The following is a 22,042-nucleotide window of genomic DNA, read 5'->3' as shown; positions in this document are numbered from 1 at the left end:
AATATGAGTTGCACCACAGGGGAATTCCCTACAAAGGCAGGGAATGGCTCATTAAAGAATGTCGAGCTGGGATTTGCAGCCAGGTCCTTCCCTTTTTCCATCTGGAGCTAAAGTGTTTTCATTTGAGGCCTTTACAGTGCATCGTCAGAAGGATGACAGTGGACACTAAGCACCATGAGACTGGCCCAAATCAGCAGTGCCAACTCTCAGGAGCTTCCTGGGCCCAGCCAGAGCTCCCCAGAGGCCCCCAGTGCAGCAGTAACTCAGCGAGTTATAAGGGCTGGAATTGGAGGCAGAAGACCTTGATTTCTGGATCCCTGGCCTGGAGGAAAACATGGCGCCCTTGGGTCTTAGATCCAGCAGGTTCACACATTTTAAGCTGGAAGGGGCTTTAGGAGCCCCTGAGTCCAATCCACCCCCCTCATGTTCCTGAAGAGGAATCGGAGGCCCACAAATGAGAGTGGCTTGCCGAAGGTCACACAGGGAACAGGAGATCTTAAAATGTCCCCAATTAGAGAATGGGAAACCCATCCCAAAGAAGGGAAGTTCCTGGCCTGGAGTCACACAGATGATCTGTTGTACAGCTGCGATTCAAAGCCAGTTACTCTCTCCCTCTCTGAGACTCAGTTTCCCCCGGTGTTAATGTGGCTGGCAATCCTCCTTAGCCGGTTGTCTGGAGGAAAGTGTTTCCCAAGCCTGAGGGCGTCATAGAAAAGGAGAAGACGATCACCCCTAAGAAGCTGGTCGGGTGCCAATACCTACTGTAAATGAGAGTTCTTGGTGCCTTGCAGTAATTCGACTGTCTGCCTCTTGGGGCAGGCCACCTTGGAGGAGGACATCATCTGCTTCAGCTCGGCGGCACCGGCTGAATGGGAAGGACTTCGAGGCATGCCCACTTCCACAAAAGCGTCGTTGCCACCTGTAGATCAGAGGAAGACCAAGAAAATCCAAGCTGCCACCATCTTGGTGCAGGCATGTCCAGCACCAAATGGACATAACCAGCCAAAGAGGCGAGTAACCACATTCTGTTTATAAAAAGACTTCTTTAACCCATCCCCCGACACGTACTTTTTAATTTAACCCCTTCCCTTCCATCTTAGAAGCAATACTAAGCAGTAGGTCTGAGGCAGAAGAGAGGGAAGGACGAGACTGACATTAATTCAGGGGTAAAAATCATCTGTAAACACGTGTGTGTGTGTAGCTTGGTGGGTACAGGTTCACGGGCAGGTGTGGACACACACCAGCACTGACACCCGCTCTCCACAGAAGCTTGGAGGATCTGTATTCTGTTCTATCTATTTGACATGTTATCTATCATTAGACAGTACCAAAGTGTGAGAGTTCCAGGGGCCATTAGAGACTCCCTAATATCAAGGAATTCATGATGATGATGAAGGATGAGAATTATAATTATACAAATATTAGGATAAGAATTAAAAAGGAAACTGAGGCACGGGAAGAGGTGGAGGTATCTGCCCAAGCTCATCCTACCCTGCTGCCATAGTTAATTCTACCACATTCACGACTTTATTGGATGACTGCCTCCTTCGGGGACTTCCTTTCCACACACAGAAACAGGACGAAGGTACGCCTGGTCCGCCCAGTGTCCTGGAGCAGCCCCGGGCGTGCCCCCTTTGGGCCCCTCCAGGGAGGGCAGGGCCCTGGGCGGCCCCTACCTTCTGGGCCGGCGGCCTTGGAGGGCCCCTGCTCCGAGGCGCTCGTAGGTCGAGACGGGTCGCCGTGACTTCCAGGCAGCACTTTGTCTCCCAGGGATGACGTCGATATGGCGCCGTATTTTAACTTGGCAGGCTGAAAGGGTCACAGGAAGAGGTCAGAGCGTGCATCTCACCAGTGCACAAATGCCGCAGACATCCGGCCTTGCGGGGGGTGGGGGGTGGGAGGGGTCAGAGCCGGGGCTCACCTGCCCGTGGCCATTGAGAGCCGGCGAGCCCTGGGGGCCTTCGGGCGGCATCCCGTTGACGTGGACCTCGACGGGCGTCAGGCCGGGAGGGGGAGACGGCGCCGTCTGGCTGTAGCTAGGCACTCCGGACAACAAGATGCTGGTCAGTGTGGCTTGGGCGGCGGAGGGGATCATGAGGTGCGGCAGCGGCGGAAAGCCTGGAGCAAAGGAGGCAAGACCGAGAGACGCTGAGCCATGATCAGGAGCCTCTCCAGGGTCCACGCACGCTCCGCACCAGCCCACACACACCCCACGCGGCGGCGCCTGGCCACGGCGGCCCACTCACCGGCGGCGCCAGAAGCACTGGCCAGGGGGGGAGCCCAGAGAGTGGGGCTGGGCGTCCCAGAGCTTGGGCTCTGCAGGGGGCTCGCGGAGCTGTTGAGAGCGTTCAGGAGGGTGTTGGGAGGCGTCGAGGCGTTCACGGACAGGGCAGTCGGGCCAAGCAAACCTGCGGGGACCCAGCGGGGCGTCAGCACAGTTTGGGCATCTGCAGTCAAGGTGGCCCCCTCGAGGGTCCCTGGGGAGAGGCGCCCCCTAAGACAGATGGGTAGCACCAGCAGAGATGGCTGGGATGCTACGCTCGGGGACTTCCCGGCGTGTGTCTGCGAGTCGTGGGGGCGCCCCAGGCCTCAGCCTTGGCTCAGCCAGCACGAGCCCAGCAGCACCCTGACCTCGCTGAGGGCAGAGAGGGAGGGAAAACGGGGAACCCTCCCCCGAGGGAGGGGTGTCCCTGCTGGGAAGCACCTGCTTCCTGACTTTGTCCCCTGAACCAGTGCGTGCACAGAACAAGGAGTGAACAACTAAAGGATGTGTGCGGCTGAAAAGGGAGACTGCAAGGGCTTCGGAGGGCCAAGAGCGTCTCCCCATCAGGCCTCAGAACAGGGGAGGCCCGGGGGAGGGAGGGGCCTCCCTTCGGCCCAGGCGGCCTCTCCCCATCAGACAGCTCTTGCTCGGGAAAGGATTTTCTTAATCGCCACCAAACCCAAATTTGCCTCCTGCAGGTTCCACCCCCTGCTCTTCCCTCTCAGAGGAGGGGAACGAGACCCCCAAATCTGCTGCCTCATCGTAGAGAATTCACCCAAGGCTCGGGCTGGCAACGCCTCACTTTCGGGGAGTGCCCAGGATGGAGGCCGCCCTTCCAGCAGACATCTCGCTCCGAGGGGCCTGGGGGGACGGTCTGACACCCTCGTGTTCCACCCCCTCGTCCCCCCCAAGCTCAGCAGACACGCAGTCCCTTTGCAATGGCTGTCTGGGGCAGATGGGGCCCAGCCACAAAGACGTTCTTCTTCTGGGGTCCCCCCCGCGCACAGCCTCCTCCCCCTCGGCTAAGTGGCCAAAGGCTCCCTTCGATGTGGGCACAGCCCGGGTGCCTGCACAGGGCAGAGGATCTGTGCTCAGCCTTACAGCCGTCGAGGGCGTGTGGGAGCACCAGGAATGCCCTCGTCCCTCTCCCTGCAGGTTCAGTCAGCGGAAAGCCTCAGGACGGGCCACCCCAGGGCGATGCGGAGGGGATGCCTGTATGGACTGCCCTCCCCCAGCCACACTTCTTCAAGAGCTCCCCGCCGCCCCCCATTAAAGGGCAAACACCTCTGAGCCTGGCCTTCGAGGCTCTCCACTGGCCAACCTGTCTGGCCAGCCTTAAATTAGTGCACTGTGGAGTAAGTCCTGGACTTTGGGGCAGAGGACCGAGGTCCAGCCCTGGCTCCACCTCGTGCCAAACGCATGACCCTGGGCGAGTCTCTGCTTTCACCTCTGAAAATGAGGAGGGTGACGAGACGACCAGCGAGCGCCCTTCTAGTTCTGACTGTGGGACCCAAGAAGCCCACCCCATCCTCTTCTGTAGTCGACAAGGATGCTGTCTCTACCCTGGAAAAACACCCGGCCTCCCTGGCATCTGTGGCTGGACGCTCACTATTCCTTGGCTCTGCATGTTGAAATCACTGCTTCTCTGTCTCTGTCTTCTTTCTGTCTCTCTAGCCCTATTCAAATGCCACCTCTTCCAGGAAGCTTCCCCTGGTTCTATCATGCTGGGAAGGATCCTCCTTCTCAGACTTCCTAGAGTCCTTTGGTGTGCAATTCTCTCACCCAATGATCCTGCAACGGGGCACATTCCAGCGCTCTAGTGTCTTAGCTTCTCCTCCTGGGCTGTAAGTGGCCAAGGGGAGGCCCTCTGCTCTGGACCTCTCATGCCCCATGCCGGGCTCTAAACTAAACACGGCCTTGATAAACCCCCAGGCTTTGTGGTTGCTGACTGGACACAACAGGTGCTGATTGAATTAAATGTACACCTGCCAGGCAGTCCAGTACAAAGATTAAACTGAAAGAGCCTCTACGCTCCAGAGGCTTCTACTGAAATGGGGGCGAGGGAGGGGGCACGACACACAACCTGTACACAGAGAAGGCAGCAGAAAGCACAGGCACAAGAATTTCCAGGGGGGAGAGCAGTCAGGAGTCCTGGAGGAGGAGGCATCTGAGCCATGCTCGGAAGGAAGGTAAGGAGAGAAAGAGAGAGATGAAAAGCCACAGAGAAAAGGAGAAAGGATAAGAGAGACAGAGAGAGTGAAAACGAAGGAGAGAATGAGCATATGAGAGAGAGAGAGAGAGAGAGAGAGAGAGAGAGAGAGACATGGAGAGATGGAGAGCCGGGGGGGGGGGAGAAAGAGAGACACAGATGGAGAGAAGGGGGGAGAGAGAGACAGAGAGAGACAGAAACAGAGACATGGAGAGATGGAGAGCCAGAGGGAGGGGAAGAGAGAGGGGAGGAAGAAAGAGAAAGGAGAGGAGGAAGAGACAGACAGAAAGAGAGAGCCAGAGAGAGAGAGACAGAGGGGGGGGAGGGAAGAGAGAGGGGACAAAGAAAGAGAAAGATGGAGAGGAGAGAAAGAGAGAGAGAAAGAGAGGGAGAGAAAGGGAGAGGGGGAGAGAGAGAGAGTGAGAGAGAGTGAGAGAGGGAGGGAGGGAGGGAGAGAGAGAGAGAGAGAGAGAGAGAGAGAGAGAGAGAGAGTGAGAGAGGGAGGGAGGGAGGGAGGGAGAGAAAGAGAGAGAAAGAGAAAGGGAGGGAGGGAGAGAGGGAGGAAAAGGAAGGAAGAGGGAGAGAGAGAAAGAGAGGGGGGAGAGGGAGAAGGAGAGAAAGGGAGAGAGAAGGAGAGAGAGGGAAACAGAGACATGGAGAGATGGAGAGATAGAGAGGGGGGAAGAGAAAGGGGAGGAAGGAAGAGAAAGGAGGGGGGGAGAGAGAGACTGATGGAGAGACAGAAAGAGTGAAAATGAAAGAGAATGACAGAGAGAATGAGCATATGAGAGAGAGGGGAGGAAGAAAGAAAAAGGAGAAGGGGAAAAGAGAGACAGATGGAGAGACAGAGAGACAGACAGAGAGACAGAGACAGAGATAGAGAGGGAGGGAGGGAAGGAGGGAAAGAGAGAGGGAGGGAGGCAGAGACATGGGGAGATGGAGAGACAGAGAAAGCATGGGGTAAAGGAGGGAGGACATTCAGGGACTGGGGCTGAAGCCATACAAAGACATGGCAGTGGGAAGGAATGCTACGTGTGGAAGATAAGGAATCAGTCAGTTTAATGCGAGTGGCAAGTTCACGCAGGGAAAGGGGACACCTAGAGAAGCCCGTGGGAGCCATTGCAAATTCTCTCCTAAGAACAATAAAGAGTTGTTGGAATTTCTGAGCAGAGCAGCGATATGCTCAGATTCATGTTGGCTGCTTCAGAATTAGACAAAAGGGAGAAGGACAAAAGCAGAGAGTGGGCCTGCCTGTGCATCCCCCGTGTGGCTGGGACCAGTCTTCCAGAACCCTCTAATGTCCATCTCTAGACTGATAAAGACACTGCAGGACCCAAAGCCAACACACCATTAGAGCTGAGTGCAGGTTCCCCTCCCTTGGATCATTCTTGGCTTCCCAGGGATACAAGGTCTCCCTGGAGCTGCAGAGCCCAGAGGTGGGCATGGAGGGGCAGCGAGGGCCTCCCCAGAGCCTGGGGGTGGAGGTGGGCATGGAGGGGCAGCGAGGGCCTCCCCGGAGCCCGGAGGTGGACGTGGAGGGGCAGCGAGGGCCTCCCCAGAGCCTGGGGGTGGAAGTGGACGTGGAGGGGCAGCGAGGGCCTCCCCGAAGCTTGGGGTGGACATGGAGAGGCAGCGAGGGCCTCCCCGGAGCCCGGGGTGGATGGGGAGGGCAGTGGGAGCCCAGGAGCCCGTCTCCTGTGGCAGGGGGGTGAGGAGCAGCGTGGGAGGATGGGTTTATACCTAGTCCAGTGAGTCCCAGGCCTGCAGAAGCTAAGATATCCAAGCCAGGACATGACAGACCGGCCGGGCAGGAGACAGGAGATGGGCTGGTTGTTATGGTAACGCCGCTACTTTCAAGTCCGAGGAGACATTTCCTGGCTTCATACATATTTAAGGCATTTCTCTCAACGCTTTTCACAATCACAGACTATGAAAACACATAATGGGGAAAAAATGTGAGATGAAAGTAGAAGGCAAGGAATTGGGGAGGGGGGACCCAAGGATGAAGCTGCCCATTCCGAATTCCACTCAGGGCAACAGCCGCTTTACCTGCGACACCTCGCCATCGTCAGGAGCTGACCGGCTCAGCTACCCACAAAGCCGAGCCCTCGAACCCAAAGCTTCTCCTCTCTCCATTGTTGGTGGAAGAGGATGGCTTGGGACAGTGGCATGGCGAGATGACTAGGCGTGGGGGGTCTCCGTGAGGGCCCCAGCACTGCCCCCTGTGACCAGCAGGACTCGAGGACTAAAAGGGCCTCCCAGCTCTGAATCCAGAGCAGAGGGGTACACGGAGATGGGCACGGGTCTTCCTCGGGGTCAGGGGATCTGGGTTCCAATCCACGCTCTGCCACTTCCTACCCAGGGGACCTTGGGGAAGGCCCTTGTCCGTGTGCCTCGGTGGTCCCCTCTCTAAATGGAAGGTGTCAGGCTAGAAGGCCGAGGAGGCCCCCTCCGTGTCTATCAGCCCCATAACGAGCCACCTCTGCCTGGGCGATGGATACGTGAGATCTTCTCGAGTCAGCAGGTGGAGTTACAAAGACCTCGAAGGGCATGGAGGGCCACTGCCTCATTTTACAGAGGAGAAAACTGGGGCCCATTGAGATAAAGAACCTGGGATCAAGACCCCTAGAACAAGAATTGGGAGGAACCTTGGGGGATCATGTAGTCCTATTCTACCATTTGACAGATGAGGAAACTGAGGCCCCGGGACGTGAAGTCTCTCCCATTGGAGTAGGAGCTCCTTGAAGGGAAGGGCTATCCTTGACTGCTCTTGTATCCCCTGTGCTTGGTGCTTAATACATGTTTAATGAAGAGATGTGACTCACCCAGGATCACCCAGACAGGAAAGAACAGAGCAGACACACTAATTCTATTTCCCTTCACCCCACTGTCCTACGTACCACAGTTCTCTTTCACTTTGAGGAATAGCTGTCTACCAAGCAATTTTCTATACAGGGAATCCCATTTTCCTATTGATTTCCTTTTGGAAACCTATCCATGCCCATGGACAGAACATCTAGCAATGCTTGGAAACTTGGGGTGGCAAAGCGATAAGATGGCAGCCAGCATCATGCCACAACTCAACAGACACGGCCTGAGCTGGCCGGCCCATTCTCTGGTTCACTTTTTCCTGCCACTGCTCGCTTTTCCAATCAAGGGCCTCCTGGTCTTCCAGTATTCTTCATTCAAACATTGCTGAATTGGTTGGAAAGAGAGAAGGTGTGAAAAAAAGGACCAAGTCCTCACACCTGGGTTCAAATGACCCACTGGGCACTCATTAGCAAGAGCCTCAATTTCCTCATCTGGGAAATGGGAATAACGATCATGGAATCCCCACCTCCCAGGGGAGCGGCAGGGAAGGAGAACTCTGTAAATGGCAAAAAAGCGTGAGTGTTGTCATGAACCTTTGGGGCATGAAGAGGGAAGTCTGTTGACTGACCAGCTCTCAAAACCTGACCCAAGGGAGGCTCTCGTCCCATCAAAGGGCTCTGTGGATACTAAAGGGTTTCTCAGGCATAATTCCCAGCAATGCACTGTGGAACAGTGTAAAGAGGGTCCAAATTCCAGCTCCAATGCTCACGGCCTTTGGGCAAGGTCCCTTAGGAGCTCTCAGCCACAGGTCTGTCCTCTGTAAAAGGAGGGGGCTGGCCAGGAGGACCTCATAGGGGAGCACTGTGGTCCCTACACGTGTTTACACCCCACAGAATCTGTGGGATTCCTTTGGCGTCTTGGAGAAAAGGTTCAGCAGCTGAGAACCAGGAATAGGATCGTGTTAATAAGCAGACCTTGCAGAATCTCAGAGGCAAAGGGGATCTCCGCAGCCTTATCTGTGTCTGACCAGGGCTTCTTGACAAATGGACAAAGAGCCTTTGCAGAAAGATGTCCAATGGCTAATTCCTTTTCCACATCCCTGTCCCACCCCCATATTCTCTCTCTGTAGTTGCTCCAACTGGTTCTAAAATGGCAGTCTTTAGTCCCGTCCTCACCCTGGCCACCTTCCTCTGGAGATCCTCCAATGGGCTGGTGTCACCCCTAAAATAGGGCCACCCAAGCAAAACACACTCAGTGGTTCGCCCGATTCACAGAATTAAAATTAACCCTAGGAGATCTCCACTCATCCCAGTTTCCTTCCCTTTCTCTATCACATAAAACACCCCGAAACTGGAAGATGCACCACAGTCGGTTTCACTCCCAAATGACTTAGAGGCTGCGATTCCTATCTTAAATGAAATTTCTTAAAATCCCAATTGAGAAGAGTGGAAAGACTTTAGAGAATCGAGAAATGGCTCCCTCGTATCAGGCGTGGATGAATGACCAAAGACACTGAAAAGCCAGCGAGATGGACACAGGAGCAGCAAGTGACAGGAGGAGGAGAGCCCAGACATCACACAGCGGGCTCTCGGGAACTGTCCAGCACCCACCTTGCTGGGCTGCTTGGGCTTCGGTTTGATGCTGATGAAGACGTCTAACTGCTCCATCAACTGAGCAATGAACTGAGGTTCCACGTCGATCTCTTCCTTCATATCAAACATCAACACAAGAGGAAGACAGCCCTGAAGGGTGGACAAAAATGCAGGTAAGAGGGGAAAACGGAGCAGCTTCTCCACAAGAGCCAGACCATAGGGAGCCCCACACGTCACGATCAGGAAAATGAGGGAGTGGCTCCTCGGCTGGGCTGGGCGCTTCATTTTGCGGAAGGGAAAGCTCCTTCTGGAAATGTGAAAACAAGGCTCTTAAACGTCTCAAGCTTTGACCCATCTCTACAAGGCAGAGCTGGAGAGAGGTTTGAGGTGAGGGAATGAACGCATGCCTGAGGAAAGGGTTCAGAAAATATTGCTGTCTGCCAACCCCGCACCCCTTCGTTTGACAACTTCAGAACGGAGGCTCCAAAGGCGAAATGGCTCTTCCAACATGACAAATATGGCGGCCAGCCTGGACAGCTGCTAAGCTTGGGCTCTCAGAGGCGCCCTTCATCTCCACTTCGATTGGGTAGAGTCGGTGCATTTATAATGGCTCAGAATCACATTTTCAAAAGTTTAATGAATTCAGGGGCAACTTGTGGAGAAGTCAAAAGGAAAGACAAGAATATGTGAATGATAATCCCATGAATCTGCGGGGATGAAGAGGCCCATCACAAAGGGGCACGCAGAGGGGGCCGAGCCCAGGAACCCAACCTGGTGACCCAGAAAAAGGGAAGGGAACGTGACTGCTCAAATCCCAGCCAATTCTTCCATGATCACAAGCCCTGACACTTAGAAAACTCGCCGTCTGCTGCCTGGGGTGGGTGCCAGCAAGGCCAGGGCCGCCGGGCCCCGAGCTCTGGAATAGTGAGCTCTGGAAGGCAGAACCGGCAAAGGTCACGTCTCCAGCTCATTCCGGCAAATATCACTAAAGGTCGGGACAAGACGAGCACTTGGAATGGAAACAGGACCCAGACAGAAGGTGATCGTCCTCAGAGGCTATGTGGGCCCAGGATCCTGGCCTTCAGTTTGGGGATTAGAGCTCGGTTTGGCCCAGTGTTGGAAAGTCAACACAGGAAATGCAGGTTGAGAGCCGGACAGCCTGGGAGAAGGCCAGATGAATTCTAAGGCATCCAGCAGCCTCTTGTTTTGTCAACGACACCCAAATATTTCTTTTCTGAACTTTTTTTTTCTAGTGAAGATGTAAACTTTCTACCTTCCAGGTCTCCTAAGTACAAATACAACTCTATTCAATGCTAGTTTGGCAACTCAACATTTCCCTTTTTGGTTTCAGGCTACAATTTCATTAGAACAGGGCACTCTGGCTGAGGTAAGGGGGCAGTTGGGTAGCACAGTGGCTAGAGTGCCAGGTCCGGAGACGGGAGGTCCATCTGCTCTTGTTTTAGAGATGGAGACACTGAGGCCCAGGTGGGGTGAGAGGACTTCCCCAGGGTCACACAGGAAGGAAGGGGCAGAGCCAGGATTTGAAACCAAGCCCTGTGGCTCCAAACCCGTTCCATGGCGCCATCTTGGTGACTTCATTTGCTACATCTGTACAATGTACCACCCTGGAATCTATACTAGCTCCAACCCCTGAGGCACATTAGGGGCCTCCACCATGTTTCCCCAGGCACTCACCATGAGATATTGTCTCGCAAGACAAACAGACTCGATGGTGCCCTGGAGGTAGACAGTGGATTTCTTCTGTGGGTTATTGGGGTCAGGAAAGTGGATCTGAGCACCAGTCCTCTGCATGATCTGCTTGATGTGGCTTCCATTTCGACCCATCATGAAGAGATGATGCTGAGTGGCGATGTCTAGCTGGGTACTCACAGGGATGGCAGACGCCAGGCTCCCTGCAAGATGCTCCAACAACATGGCAGTCCCTTCCTGGGGGGGAAACACAGGGGATAAGGGCCAGACAACCCATCTACCCAAAGGGCCAGGTGGGAGGCTACAGGGCTTTTGGCATTTCTGAAAATGGAACCTCTTCTCCAAATCCTAAAGCAGTGGAAGAGACAGAAAGCCTGTTGTTCAGGAAGCCTCTAAATGCCAGTGGGCACTTGCTGTTCACGTGTGACATAAGGGACACCCTAGACTAAGGATTCTTCCCTTTTTCTACTAGGGGCCCCTCAGAAAGTATGTGGAAGCCTATGGACCTCTGTTTAGGATCATATTTTTAAAATCCTGAAGAAATGATACATTCTGGGTAGAAGATAGTAAAAATAAGTGGGTCTTCTCCCCCACCAAGCCTGAAAAGCCCTGGGGCACCAGGGTGGGACTCACCTTCACTGCGCTGGAGTTGTTCTGGGACCCTCGAACAATGACGGTAGCACCATACATTCGGGAACGCTGCTTAAATGATACTGAAATGTTGTACGTTTGTGAAATGTGCTGAAGAGTGGGTGAATTGGGATCAGGAATGGGCTGCAGAATGCCAGCGATGGGCAGTTCAAACATCAGGACCAAGGGGAGCAGCTCCTGGAAGGAGATGAGGAGAATGCCAAGAGGAAGGTTATGGCCTCCAACAGGGTAGAAGGGTCCAGATGACGGATGCTTTCCGGAAGGGGGATTCCTAAAACAGCTCTTGTTTCTGCTGCAGAATTAGCTTAGGTCCTGCGGCAGAGCCTCACCAGAATGCACCACCCAAAGGTCTATGGTGCCCTCAGAGGCAGATGCTAAAAGCCTCCAATAATAAAATTATCTCCAATCTTTGTCAGAGAGAATTTTATTAAAGAAAACTCTAAAGAGGAATTCTTTCAGGGACCGGAGGAATGAGATCATGGGGGCAAAGGAGTCAGTCCACACACCACGAGAGATATTCCCAAATGGTTTAACCCAACTGCCAGTGGCAAGAGAAAGGAGGGCTTTCAGAGAAGGATTTCTTCACAACAGGACCGCAGTGACGGCGTCCTGGGACTGGGACAAGGGAGTTGGTTTGGTTCAGGCCAAAAGAGAGCCAAGCCAAGGAAGAGCAGCTTGTAGACTTGCCATAGATGGCAGTAAATGATTTTGAGGCTGATACTATTTCCCTCACTTCTTCTCATTCTAGTAAAACTGGCACTGACTTGGGTTATTATTATAAGTACATAAATAGTTACCCGAATTCTAACTCGGGCAGACTCGACGCCAGCTGGCTGTCCTGCAATCGATACCTGAAAAACCAGAAAACAGACAGTGATGCTCCTTTCAGACACAATTAAAGTCCACGTCTCTGAAGGACCACAGATCCCTCCCAGGAGGCGTCTGGACCTCCACCACCAGCCTTCGTCCCATCACGAGACTGTAAGAGCCCTGCGAGGCATTTTGTGCTGGAAATGACTCCGGCCTCTGCTGGACTTCAAACCCTCAATGGCCACAACAGGCCTGGGTGGGCTGCGATGATCCATCCAAAGATGCTCCAGGAACTTCGGGACACTGACAAGACGCTGCCTCCCAGGGAGCACTCCCCTGGACCTAATTTCCATTTCACAGAAAATAGCGTCCTTCTAGCTACACCTTCCCCCTCGGTTCACACCCGAGACCTGTTCTTACCTGTCCCTGCCCCGTCCAGCCTGGCCCCCATAGGATCAAAGGGGATCATATAGATGAGAAGCCTTGAAAAGCCACCGGCACCGGCAGATGCTTTCAGTGTCTCCAAACTACCCTGAAGTGTCGCCATTCCCATATTATCAATCGGGTTTAAATAACCTTCAGCCCAGCGATCACACGGCTGCTTAAGTTTCAAAAGCTGAATTTGAACCCAGGTCTGGCTAATTGTGCATCCAGCAAAGCCACCTACCTATCTCTTACTCCCTACAGGTGAAGGATTGCATTGGTTCTGCTCCAAGAAGGAGGCATCCTGGAGCAATGGGCACAGGCAGTCAGGAAGACCCACGTTCAACCCCAGCCCATTCCTGTCCAATGTGGCCAAGCTCTGTGGTTCCTCTGAGCCTCAGTCTGCTCATCTGTACAACAAGGATAATTGCCTGTACCCTGACTTCCTTCATGGGCTCATTGGAAGGCTCCAACGGTAGGAGACATACGAGGTCCTTGAGGTACCCTGAAGCACTTGAGAGTTTCTCTGAAGATGGCGGCAGGGAGGGTGAGGATGACAAAGGAAGCAGTTGCTAGGATACCGTTTTAAGTCCTCCACTGTTGTAGCAGGGCACAGGGACAACGGCCTGGGGTCTGCTTGGAAGTCCCAGCATTTCCTCTCTAGCAAAGGCCCCACAACAAGGACAACATGTGGCTTCTGTGGCCAGCTGAGGACCAGAGACAGCCCTCATCCTCCCTCGCTCCCTGAGAACCGAGCCTTAAGGACCCCCGAGGCAATTTGCTCAAAGCCGGCAGGAGGGACCCCATGGCAAATCCTTCTCCAGGATTTCTGAGCTCCATTAAGAAAGCCTGTGGGCCAGCTCTGTCAATGCCCGACCCGACCAGGAAACCCTCCTGACCATTTCTATCTATACATCCCTTGACTATACTGCATGGCTCCAGCTTCTCATCCTTTCTTGTCCAGCCAGGAGATGCTCTCATCATCCCCTCCCCGAAGCCCCAGCAGCCATTCCCAAGACCGTCCCCTGCCATGTCCTTCCTGCCTCTGATTTTCTCCATTTAACTAAGCCCGATTCTCCCCGCGGATGTCAAACCCTCCAGGTTTTACATATCTTCATCTCCTGCCTTTCCTCGGCTCAGAAGGGACCAGAGAGCCATCCCTGGCATTGGCCACCCCACCAGAGTCCCAGGCAATGTTGGGGGAAGTCACCTGGTTGCTTTTTTCTGCTTGGTTGTTCCTATTGGAGTCCGGAAAGTGGATGTGACATCCTGTTTCCTCCATCACCTTTTTAATGTTGTTCCCACCTTTGCCAATGACGTGAGAATGCTCTGTGTGTGAAACATCCATCTTCAGGGTGACTCGGTTGCTCTGAACAGAAACAACTATATTAATTAACTTGAATACATTTAAAAAAACACCAGAAAGTGAGAACTTCTTGGAAACTCTTTTTCCTCCAATGGAAAGATAAGCAACCAGAGAGAGAGAGAGACCTAGCTTCTTGTTGGCATTATCATCTCTCTCAATAAAAAGTTCCAAAGATACACATTTAACAACCAAAAAAATCCTTTACAATTGCCATTTTCTTTAAAAAAAAAAAACCTTACTTTCTATCTTAAAATCAATATTGTTTATTGGTTCCAAGGCAGAAGAGCAGTAAGGGCTAGGCAATGGGGTCAAGTGACTTGCCCAGGGTCACTCAGCTGGGAAGTGTCTGAGGTCATATTTGAACCAAGGACCTCCCATCTCTGTGCCTGACTCTCAATCCACTGAGCCACCCAGCTGCCCTACCCTATGTTTCCTCATGATATAGATTCGCTATAGGGCATGGGGTGGAAATGCCATGCCATGATCTCTCCTCCAGATGATTTCTTTGGGAAAAATAGAGCCTTAAATGAGGTCTGCGACAAACATGGAGAGATGACATGTTTTCCCCTCAGTAGATGGAGTGAGTGATTTAGTTCAAATAACTCAGGCCAGATGAGAACCCTGAATGAGCTGCCTGGAAGCTGTTGCTGATCCTCTACAAGACTTTGTCAGTGTTAGAAAGCTGGAGCTAAAAATAGAGCCCCAAACGAGGAAACGAGGAAGGGGTTTGCTAAGGAGCTCAGGGGACAGTCTAAACACTTCCAGATGAATCTATGTCACACTGGAAAAATGTATGTACTGCAGGACTCACTGATGAGGCAGAAAGGAAGTGGAGGACAAGGGGAAGAAGGGAGGAGGGAAGAACAGAAAAAAGGAATGAAGGGATCAATTGGTCGATCACCAAACACTTGATTGGTACTATAATGTGCCAAGCCCTATGCCAGGCTTTAAGGCCTCAAAGTCTCAAATGAAGCAGCCTCTGCCTTCCATCAGGGAAAGCCACACATATCAGGCATAATAAATACAAGTTCAGTTCTTTGTTTCTGCATTAGCAGCTACTCAGGAAAAAGAGCAGAGAAGTCTTCAAGGGGAAGGTGATACCTGGGCCCTGAAGGAATACCAGAGATTCTTCCAAGTGGGATGAGGAGGGAGCCCATTCTAGACATGGGGATGGCCTGGGCAGATGAAGGGAAAAGGAGAAGGAGGGAAGGGGGATGAGATGAAGAGAAGCAAAAAGAGAGAGGAGAACCGGGCAGAAGGAAGGAAAAAAAGAAGGAGAGAAGGGAAGGAAAAGGAGGAGGGTAGGGGAGAGAACAAGTAAAGGGCAAAAGACAAGGGGAGGAAGAGGAGGGAAAGAGAATGGGAAATCAAAGGAAAGAGAATGGTCCAGAATAGCACAGAGGGAAGGAAGGAGGAAAAGAGAAAAAGAAGGAAAGAAGGCAGGGAGGAGTGAGAGAGAGAGGCAAATAGAGAGAGCTCCCACACAGCAGGTAACACTGCCACATGGGGAAAATAAGAATAAAAGCCAAATTACTGGCATTTAAATCAAAATCTTCAGTCAAAGACCTCAGAAAGAGTCTCTGCTGGAGTCTCATCATGAGAGACTGTCTATCCTTTACAGGTCATAAGAGTTATAATATGTAAGAGAATATGTCTAGCTCATTTGTCTTTGGTCACTTACAAGAGGATCAAAATATTTATTCTACAATCATACAGTCTTTCACAGACTAAATAAAAAGCCCAAATACTATGAAGTCTTAGGGGGAAACCAGACTTCTTCATAAACTTCCTGACTTCTCAGGGGTTGAACCTGATTCCCTTTAAACACTAACACAAATCACCTGGACCACTGGCACCCCTCTGACATCCTGAAGCCTGAACGCGCTCTCCCCTAGCCACACATCTCACCTGCTCCCCATTCTTCTAGGCCTTTATTCCTCCTAAATCTGCCTTCAGACAAGCACACTCCTTCTCCACCATGAGCTGGCATCTCTTGAACCCAAAGGCCAGTCACCTCACTGTGCCCATCGCCACCTAACTCATCACTCTTACCCTCTTGCGGGTATTATTTCTTAGTGATTATCAGTGCTTATCGATTTAGCATTCATTTCCCGCCACTTCAGCCTACCAGAAAACTCTCATTCTATCAATGGACAATCCACACCTATCAGTGGACCACCCACAGGTATCACTAGGTCATCTCCATGGACCACTGCCCCATCCACACACACACATCACTGGACCAGCCACGTTCTCTCTTCCTTCCGTGCCACAAGCATCAAGAGAACATGGCATCTTCCTCTCTTTTACTCAGTAGAGATTTGTGCTCCCCAAATTCAACAGGAGGACCCCTAATCCCTTCATTCATCTCTCTCTCTCTGTCTCTCTGTCTCTCTCTCTCTCTCTCCCTCCCTCTCTGTCTCTCTCCCTCTGTCTCTTCCCCCCTCTTCCCCCCCCCCCCCCTCTCTCTCTCTCTCTCTCTCTCTCTCTCTCTCTCTCTCTCTCTCTCTCTCTCTCTCTCTCTCTCTCTCTCTTTCTGGCTCTGAAGTCTTGTCCAGACAAGGACTCTCTCCTACAGTCTTCGAGAGCCATCTGGGAGCACCAAAAGGTGACATAACAAGTCTGTGGCCACAAGAGGCAGAGCATGAGTCGGTCACCTTGAAGACCGGCTCTCATCTCTACCTGATGGCATTCCGGCCAGCACCTCTTCCCAATTTGCCCAATCCTCCTCCTCTCGCTCCACTGAAGGACCTTCTCCTTCACTCTGCCAGCGGTCATTGGGTATAAATTCCTACAGATAAACTTTTAAAGGACTTTCTTTCCACTGTACACCCCCAGATTTCAGAGCATTTGCCTAGACCTTCACCCTTCCTATTTTCCAGGGAAAGAGATATCTCCTTTCTAAGTCTTACCACCATTATACATGCATCTGGCCCTGATCCTCCCTCATCAACGCATGGGCTCCCTCCTCCTGTCTCCATTATGGTTCCTCATGGAAGGTCAGGTGGGAGAGGGGGTTTAATAGGAAATTAGGCTAGAAAGGAGGTGTGTAGCCAGGCTACAGAAAGCCTTCCATGCCAGGCTGAGGAGGTCAATAGAGCCACTAAAGAGGGACAGCCCAATTAGATCATGGCATGAGGAGGAGGACATTGGCAGCTGGGAAGGGGATGCACGAGACAAAGCAAAGACCAGAGTCATGGAGACCAGCTCAGTGGCTGGACAATAAGTAGATGGCATCGAGAGGGCAAGTGAGGCGTCAGAAGTGATTGATGCTGGGGAGGCAGAAAGGACAGGACCCGGTAACTGGCTAGATGTCCAGGATGAGAGAGGGAGAAAGGTCACAGTTGATGACTGAGGAGTTCTAGTGTCTGGGTCACAGGGAAGATGGTGACCTTGCTAACCTAGAAAGCAAAGTCCATTCATTCAGTTCGAGACTGTTTAAGCTTAAGGGAGAAGGAGAAGGAGGAGAAGGAGAACGAGGAGGAGGAGGAGGAGGAGGAGGAGGAGAAGGAGAAGGAGGAGGAGGAGGAGGAGGAGGAGGAGGAGGAGGAGGAGAAGAAGGAGAAGGAGGAGAAGGAGGAGAAGGAGGAGAAGGAGGAGAAGGAGGAGAAGGAGGAGAAGGAGGAGAAGGAGGAGAAGGAGGAGAAGGAGGAGAAGGAGAAGAAGGAGAAGAAGGAGAAGAAGGAGAAGAAGGAGAAGAAGGAGAAGAAGGAGAAGAAGGAGAAGAAGGAGAAGAAGGAGAAGAAGAAGAAGAAGAAGAAGAAGAAGAAGAAGAAGAAGAAGAAGAAGAAGAAGAAGAAGAAGAAGAAGAAGAAGAAGAAGAAGAAGAAGAAGAAGAAGAAGAAGAAGAAGAAGAAGAAGAAGAAATCCCACTCGAACTATCCAGAAGACAGCTGGAGCTGAAAAAACAGCTAAGGAGAGAGATGGAAGTATTGATCCATTACCAGTGTGACCCTGGGAAAGTCACTTCATGTCAGGAGCCTCAGTTTCCTCAGCTATAAAATGCTGGAATTGGCTCTGAGGTTCCTTCCTAATCTAATACATCCGAGGTCAATCCACTTGATTTCTTCCTGGCAGGAAGTCATGCAGAGACAATGTGTCTAGTGTATACAGTATTGAACTTGGAATCATAAAGAACTGGGTTCTAATCCTGCCTCTGTATGATCAGACCATTCACCTCTCTAACCTTCAGGCTCCTCATCTATAAAATGGGAATAAGACTATCAGAAGTACTGAGATGTTGTAAGACTCGGAGATTGTTTAGAAAAAGCTTTGCCCAGTGTCCTTAGAGGAGGCGCATCCTTTAAATCCATGATCCCTTTACTCTGACTTGTTGAGAGGATTTATTTCAAATATATTGAATATTCCTCTTTCTGGGTTTTGATCTATTCCCCAGACCTCCAACCTCATTTCTTTATTCCTAAGAAATCCAAGAAATGCCCCACCCTAGGGAATCTTCCTAGAAAAGAGAGATTAGGGATTCTGTCTTGCCTGATAAAAAGGAACTAGAGAAGGTCCCCTTGCTCCGACTTGTCTTCCTCGCATAGGCTTTCTCTCAAGGGAGATGGAGCCCTCCCAAAGAAGCTGCCTCGTACCCCAGTCATAGCAGCACACAGACTTACTTTGGTGTCCAAGACAGACATGATCTTTTCCTTGGCTTCCTTAACATTTTCCTTCTTTCCAGAAACTTTAATATGAGGATCTACAAGAGGGGGAAAAAAGAAAAAGAAAATGACACACGTGAACCCCTTCCCACCAATTCTTGGATTCTGACTAGTTTACCAAGGTTTATGGATACCCTTGGTTTTTACAGCCCTGGATTCCACCCCTCACCCCATCATCCCCAAATCCTCCCCTTTTACTAACAAGAAAGCAACTGAGTAAAACTCAGCCAAAGCCCCAACCTCTCATGGGAGGAGAGAGATGTGTTCCTCCGTCTGTTCCCCATGATCAAGATGGCTGACTCTAACGTTGATCAGCAACAATAAAACACAGCATTTACAATTTAACAGACCCACTCTTAACCAGGCTTTGTCAAGTTGTGTCCCTGCTGCAGAGAACCAGAATTTGGCCAGCCTTCAAATGCCCCCCCTCTCTCCCACAATTTTCTCCCCATTCTGGGAAGTCACTGAATCATCTTATTTGGTTTCCACATAAAATAGGATGCTGTATTCTCACACAAAATACACGCAGAGCAGGAGATGATAAAGGCAAGATGGACATCAACAGCACATAAGGTCCTTAGGCCAAAGGTTCCGCTGAGTTTGTGGTCACATGTACGGGCTTATATTGGCCCAGACTTCATCTGGACACTTCAAGAATCAAAGACTTGGCTGTTGAGGGTATTCCTGACACCAAAATAGGTCTTGCCCCATCCCTCTAGGACAAGCATTCCTAACAGTATTTATGTGTATCGTGGAACCCCGCGTCACTGGGTGGCACTCTGTGCCCCCTGGCTGTGCCTCTGACTCTCTTGACTTTGCCTCCGGTCTCTGCCTCCATTTCACCCTAGAACTTCCCTCTGAGTCTGAAGCCTCCTGAGTAGACGTCCATCCAGGAAGACCTCCTTCACCAAGAACATCCCTCCCTGAAAATCTCCCTCCACCATCAGTGAGTCCCTCCCAGGGCCTCCATTTTATTACCCTCTTGACTCTTCAGCCACACCATGGCCCTCTGATGGGTGCCCTCCCCTCCTCTGTCAGCTCTTTCTTGGCCCCTTTGTCATCCTCCACAAAGAGAGACACTCCTAGAGAAGGGACCCTTTTTCTCTCGGCTTGTATTTGTTTGGCTTCATATTGAGTCTGGCACCCAGTAAGTGATGAATAAATGCCTACTGTCTTGCCTTGGTGGCTTGGTGAAGTTTGCAGAACCCCTCTCAGGAGTGAGCTTTTCAGAATGGAAGGAAATGCCAAATTTCTGGGAGGATCAGTGACATGAAGCTGCCATTTTATCCCCCTGCAGGCATGACTTCCCTGAAATCTACCCTAGACCCAGTGCACCTAGTGATGGACTGCTCTACCCCAGCCTAGGCCAGGCCTCAGACGATGGACGGTCCAATATAATGTGAGGCTGAAAGCAAGTCTCCCCAACTCAGTTGGGCCAGGCAGACCTTGGGTTCCAGGTATATAAATGGAGATTTTGAACCCTAGACTTCAATCCCCAGAAGTCCTTGGCATTTCCCAGAATTCCCTATAATCTCTCCTGAGTCTTTTGAATTTTAAAACCCTAATCAGACCAATCTTTAGAAGATCTGATTTAGCTATTTCCTGATCAATATCAATGGAGATACTTGGAATAACAGAATCAGGCCTTAGAAACTACACATTTCCACCCTACTCGGTTTAACAAGATTTTGAAAGGTCTGCATCAAACTCAAGATTTAAGTATCTGAGGAGATAGCCTTCAACAGACATGTGCAAAAAAAAAAAAAGGGCAGACCTCTGGGCTGTCCTAAGTCAAACTAAGTCCTCATTGGTACAGATGAGATGCAGAAAAGTGATGTAAAAATGTCCATATAAGGCACGTCAGTTTCTGCCTCTCTCTCTTTCCCTAGAAAAATGACTCTGGATGGCAGCATGCTAAGCATTCCTACATCTTGGAGTGTTGGGTGGTGAGTTTTGCCCCGGAGCTGATTTCAAGTTCAGGCATCTTAGCTAAGGCTCTTTGGAGGTCAGGCTGATTCTTTCCTCCTTCACACTCAAAACCTTACTTTCTAGATGTTCTATCTTCCTGCCCAGTACTAGCCCCTTCCTTCCTCCTTCTTCTTAAAATCTTCTCTACTATATCAATTAAATCACCATAAAATTTGGCAGCTGACTTGGGTATTTTATTATTTTGGATTTCCCTTGGTTACCACTTAAATTTAGATTTTTTCAGTCTCAACCATAATTTCACCCTTTACAGTCTCCACATTGGGGAGATCACATTATTAGTATTTAAGTAGCAGTAACGCCTCCCACATTCTCTTCCTTTGCAATGATGTAGCCAGTATAGTGGTAAGCTAAGTGCGGGGATTTTAAATGGGCTAATCAGCCATGGGCATGTGGTTTTTATTTTGTATCCTCTTTATTCCTTGATTTCTAATAATCCTTAATAAACCTCATAAAATATAATATTTTTATTATTAGAGAAATAATTTAATTTTTACACAGACCATCTCTGTATGCCATAACAGACGGCATTAGATTGGAGGAGGGCTTTGGAAAAGGGGATTGGTTTGAGGTCTGAGTCTATGTGTGTGGGAGTGGACAGCTAGGTGGCACAATGATCCTGGAGGCAAGGAGACCTGAGTTCAAATCCAACCTCAGACAGTAATTATCTGTGTTATCCTGGGCAAGTCACTTAACCCTATCTGCTTCAGTTCCCTCATCTATAAATGATCTCAAGAAGGAAATAGCAAACCTGGCCAGCATCTTTGCCAAGAAAACCCTAAATAAGGTCAGAAGAGTCAGATACAACTGAAATGACTAAACAACCACAAAAAGTGTGTGTGTGTGTGTTTGTGTGTGTGTGTGTGTGTGTATACACATGTGTGCTTTAATACCTTGGAATTGTCACTATCTAGTTGTCATCTAGGAGGAGTTTAGATACCCCTCAACAATAGACTAATAAAGGCAATAGTACAATGGCTGACCAGAGATTCAGAAATGAAACAAATGTTATTGATAATGCAAACTAAACTTGAAGCTATGAAACAAACTATTAAGGATGGAATGATGCAAAATAATGGTGTCATATATGGTTTACAGAAAAATGATATAATTGACAATGTAAATGTTAAAAAACAATCTAGATTAGAAAAAGAGAATGCAGAATTAAATAAGACCCAAGTTAATCTGTTTCCTCTAAGAGACATACCAGTCATTTCTCAGGATGGAATATTGCAAATTAAGACCTATAAGCTATTCATTCCAGAAGACCTGGAAACAATCAAGCATAGAACCCCTCACCTTTTTGACCAGCCAAATAAGGTCATAAAAAATTCCCAAGGGCGATTAAAATCTTTGACCCAGACTACGTTGATTCTTTCTTATTGAAATTGCTCACTAAGAGAGAGAGAAATGAATTTATTGAAGGGACCAGGAATAATCCACCTTTGACCCCATAGCCAGAAAATTATGAGGATATGGACATGATTTCTATTATTGATTACAGACTAATGAAGCAGGCCAGAAGATCAATAATTGAGGTCATGAAAAGGCACTCTA

The 22,042-nt window shown here is 50.4% G+C and overlaps 1 protein-coding gene across 2 annotated transcripts in view; it reads right to left on the bottom strand.

Moving 5' to 3' along the window:
- Positions 1–22,042, bottom strand: part of BICC1 (BicC family RNA binding protein 1) — a 207,297-nt gene that overhangs the window by 24,104 nt on the left and 161,151 nt on the right. For both annotated transcript variants that reach the window (XM_001363815.4, XM_007478337.2), the window contains exons 4-14: positions 18,458–18,537; positions 13,680–13,838; positions 12,034–12,087; positions 11,219–11,413; positions 10,571–10,822; positions 8,894–9,025; positions 6,213–6,399; positions 2,247–2,408; positions 1,922–2,118; positions 1,677–1,809; positions 763–919 (exon numbers count right to left, since the gene is read on the bottom strand). In XM_001363815.4, coding sequence (XP_001363852.1) covers positions 763–919; positions 1,677–1,809; positions 1,922–2,118; positions 2,247–2,408; positions 6,213–6,399; positions 8,894–9,025; positions 10,571–10,822; positions 11,219–11,413; positions 12,034–12,087; positions 13,680–13,838; positions 18,458–18,537 — 1,708 coding nt within the window. The remainder of the gene's footprint in view (positions 1–762; positions 920–1,676; positions 1,810–1,921; positions 2,119–2,246; positions 2,409–6,212; positions 6,400–8,893; positions 9,026–10,570; positions 10,823–11,218; positions 11,414–12,033; positions 12,088–13,679; positions 13,839–18,457; positions 18,538–22,042) is intronic.

Source organism: Monodelphis domestica, chromosome 1 (genome assembly GCF_027887165.1).
Source record: "Monodelphis domestica isolate mMonDom1 chromosome 1, mMonDom1.pri, whole genome shotgun sequence".
Lineage (NCBI taxonomy): Eukaryota > Metazoa > Chordata > Mammalia > Didelphimorphia > Didelphidae > Monodelphis > Monodelphis domestica.
The sequence above is the reverse complement of the archived record's forward strand: the minus strand, read 5'-3'. Positions and strand labels throughout refer to the sequence as shown.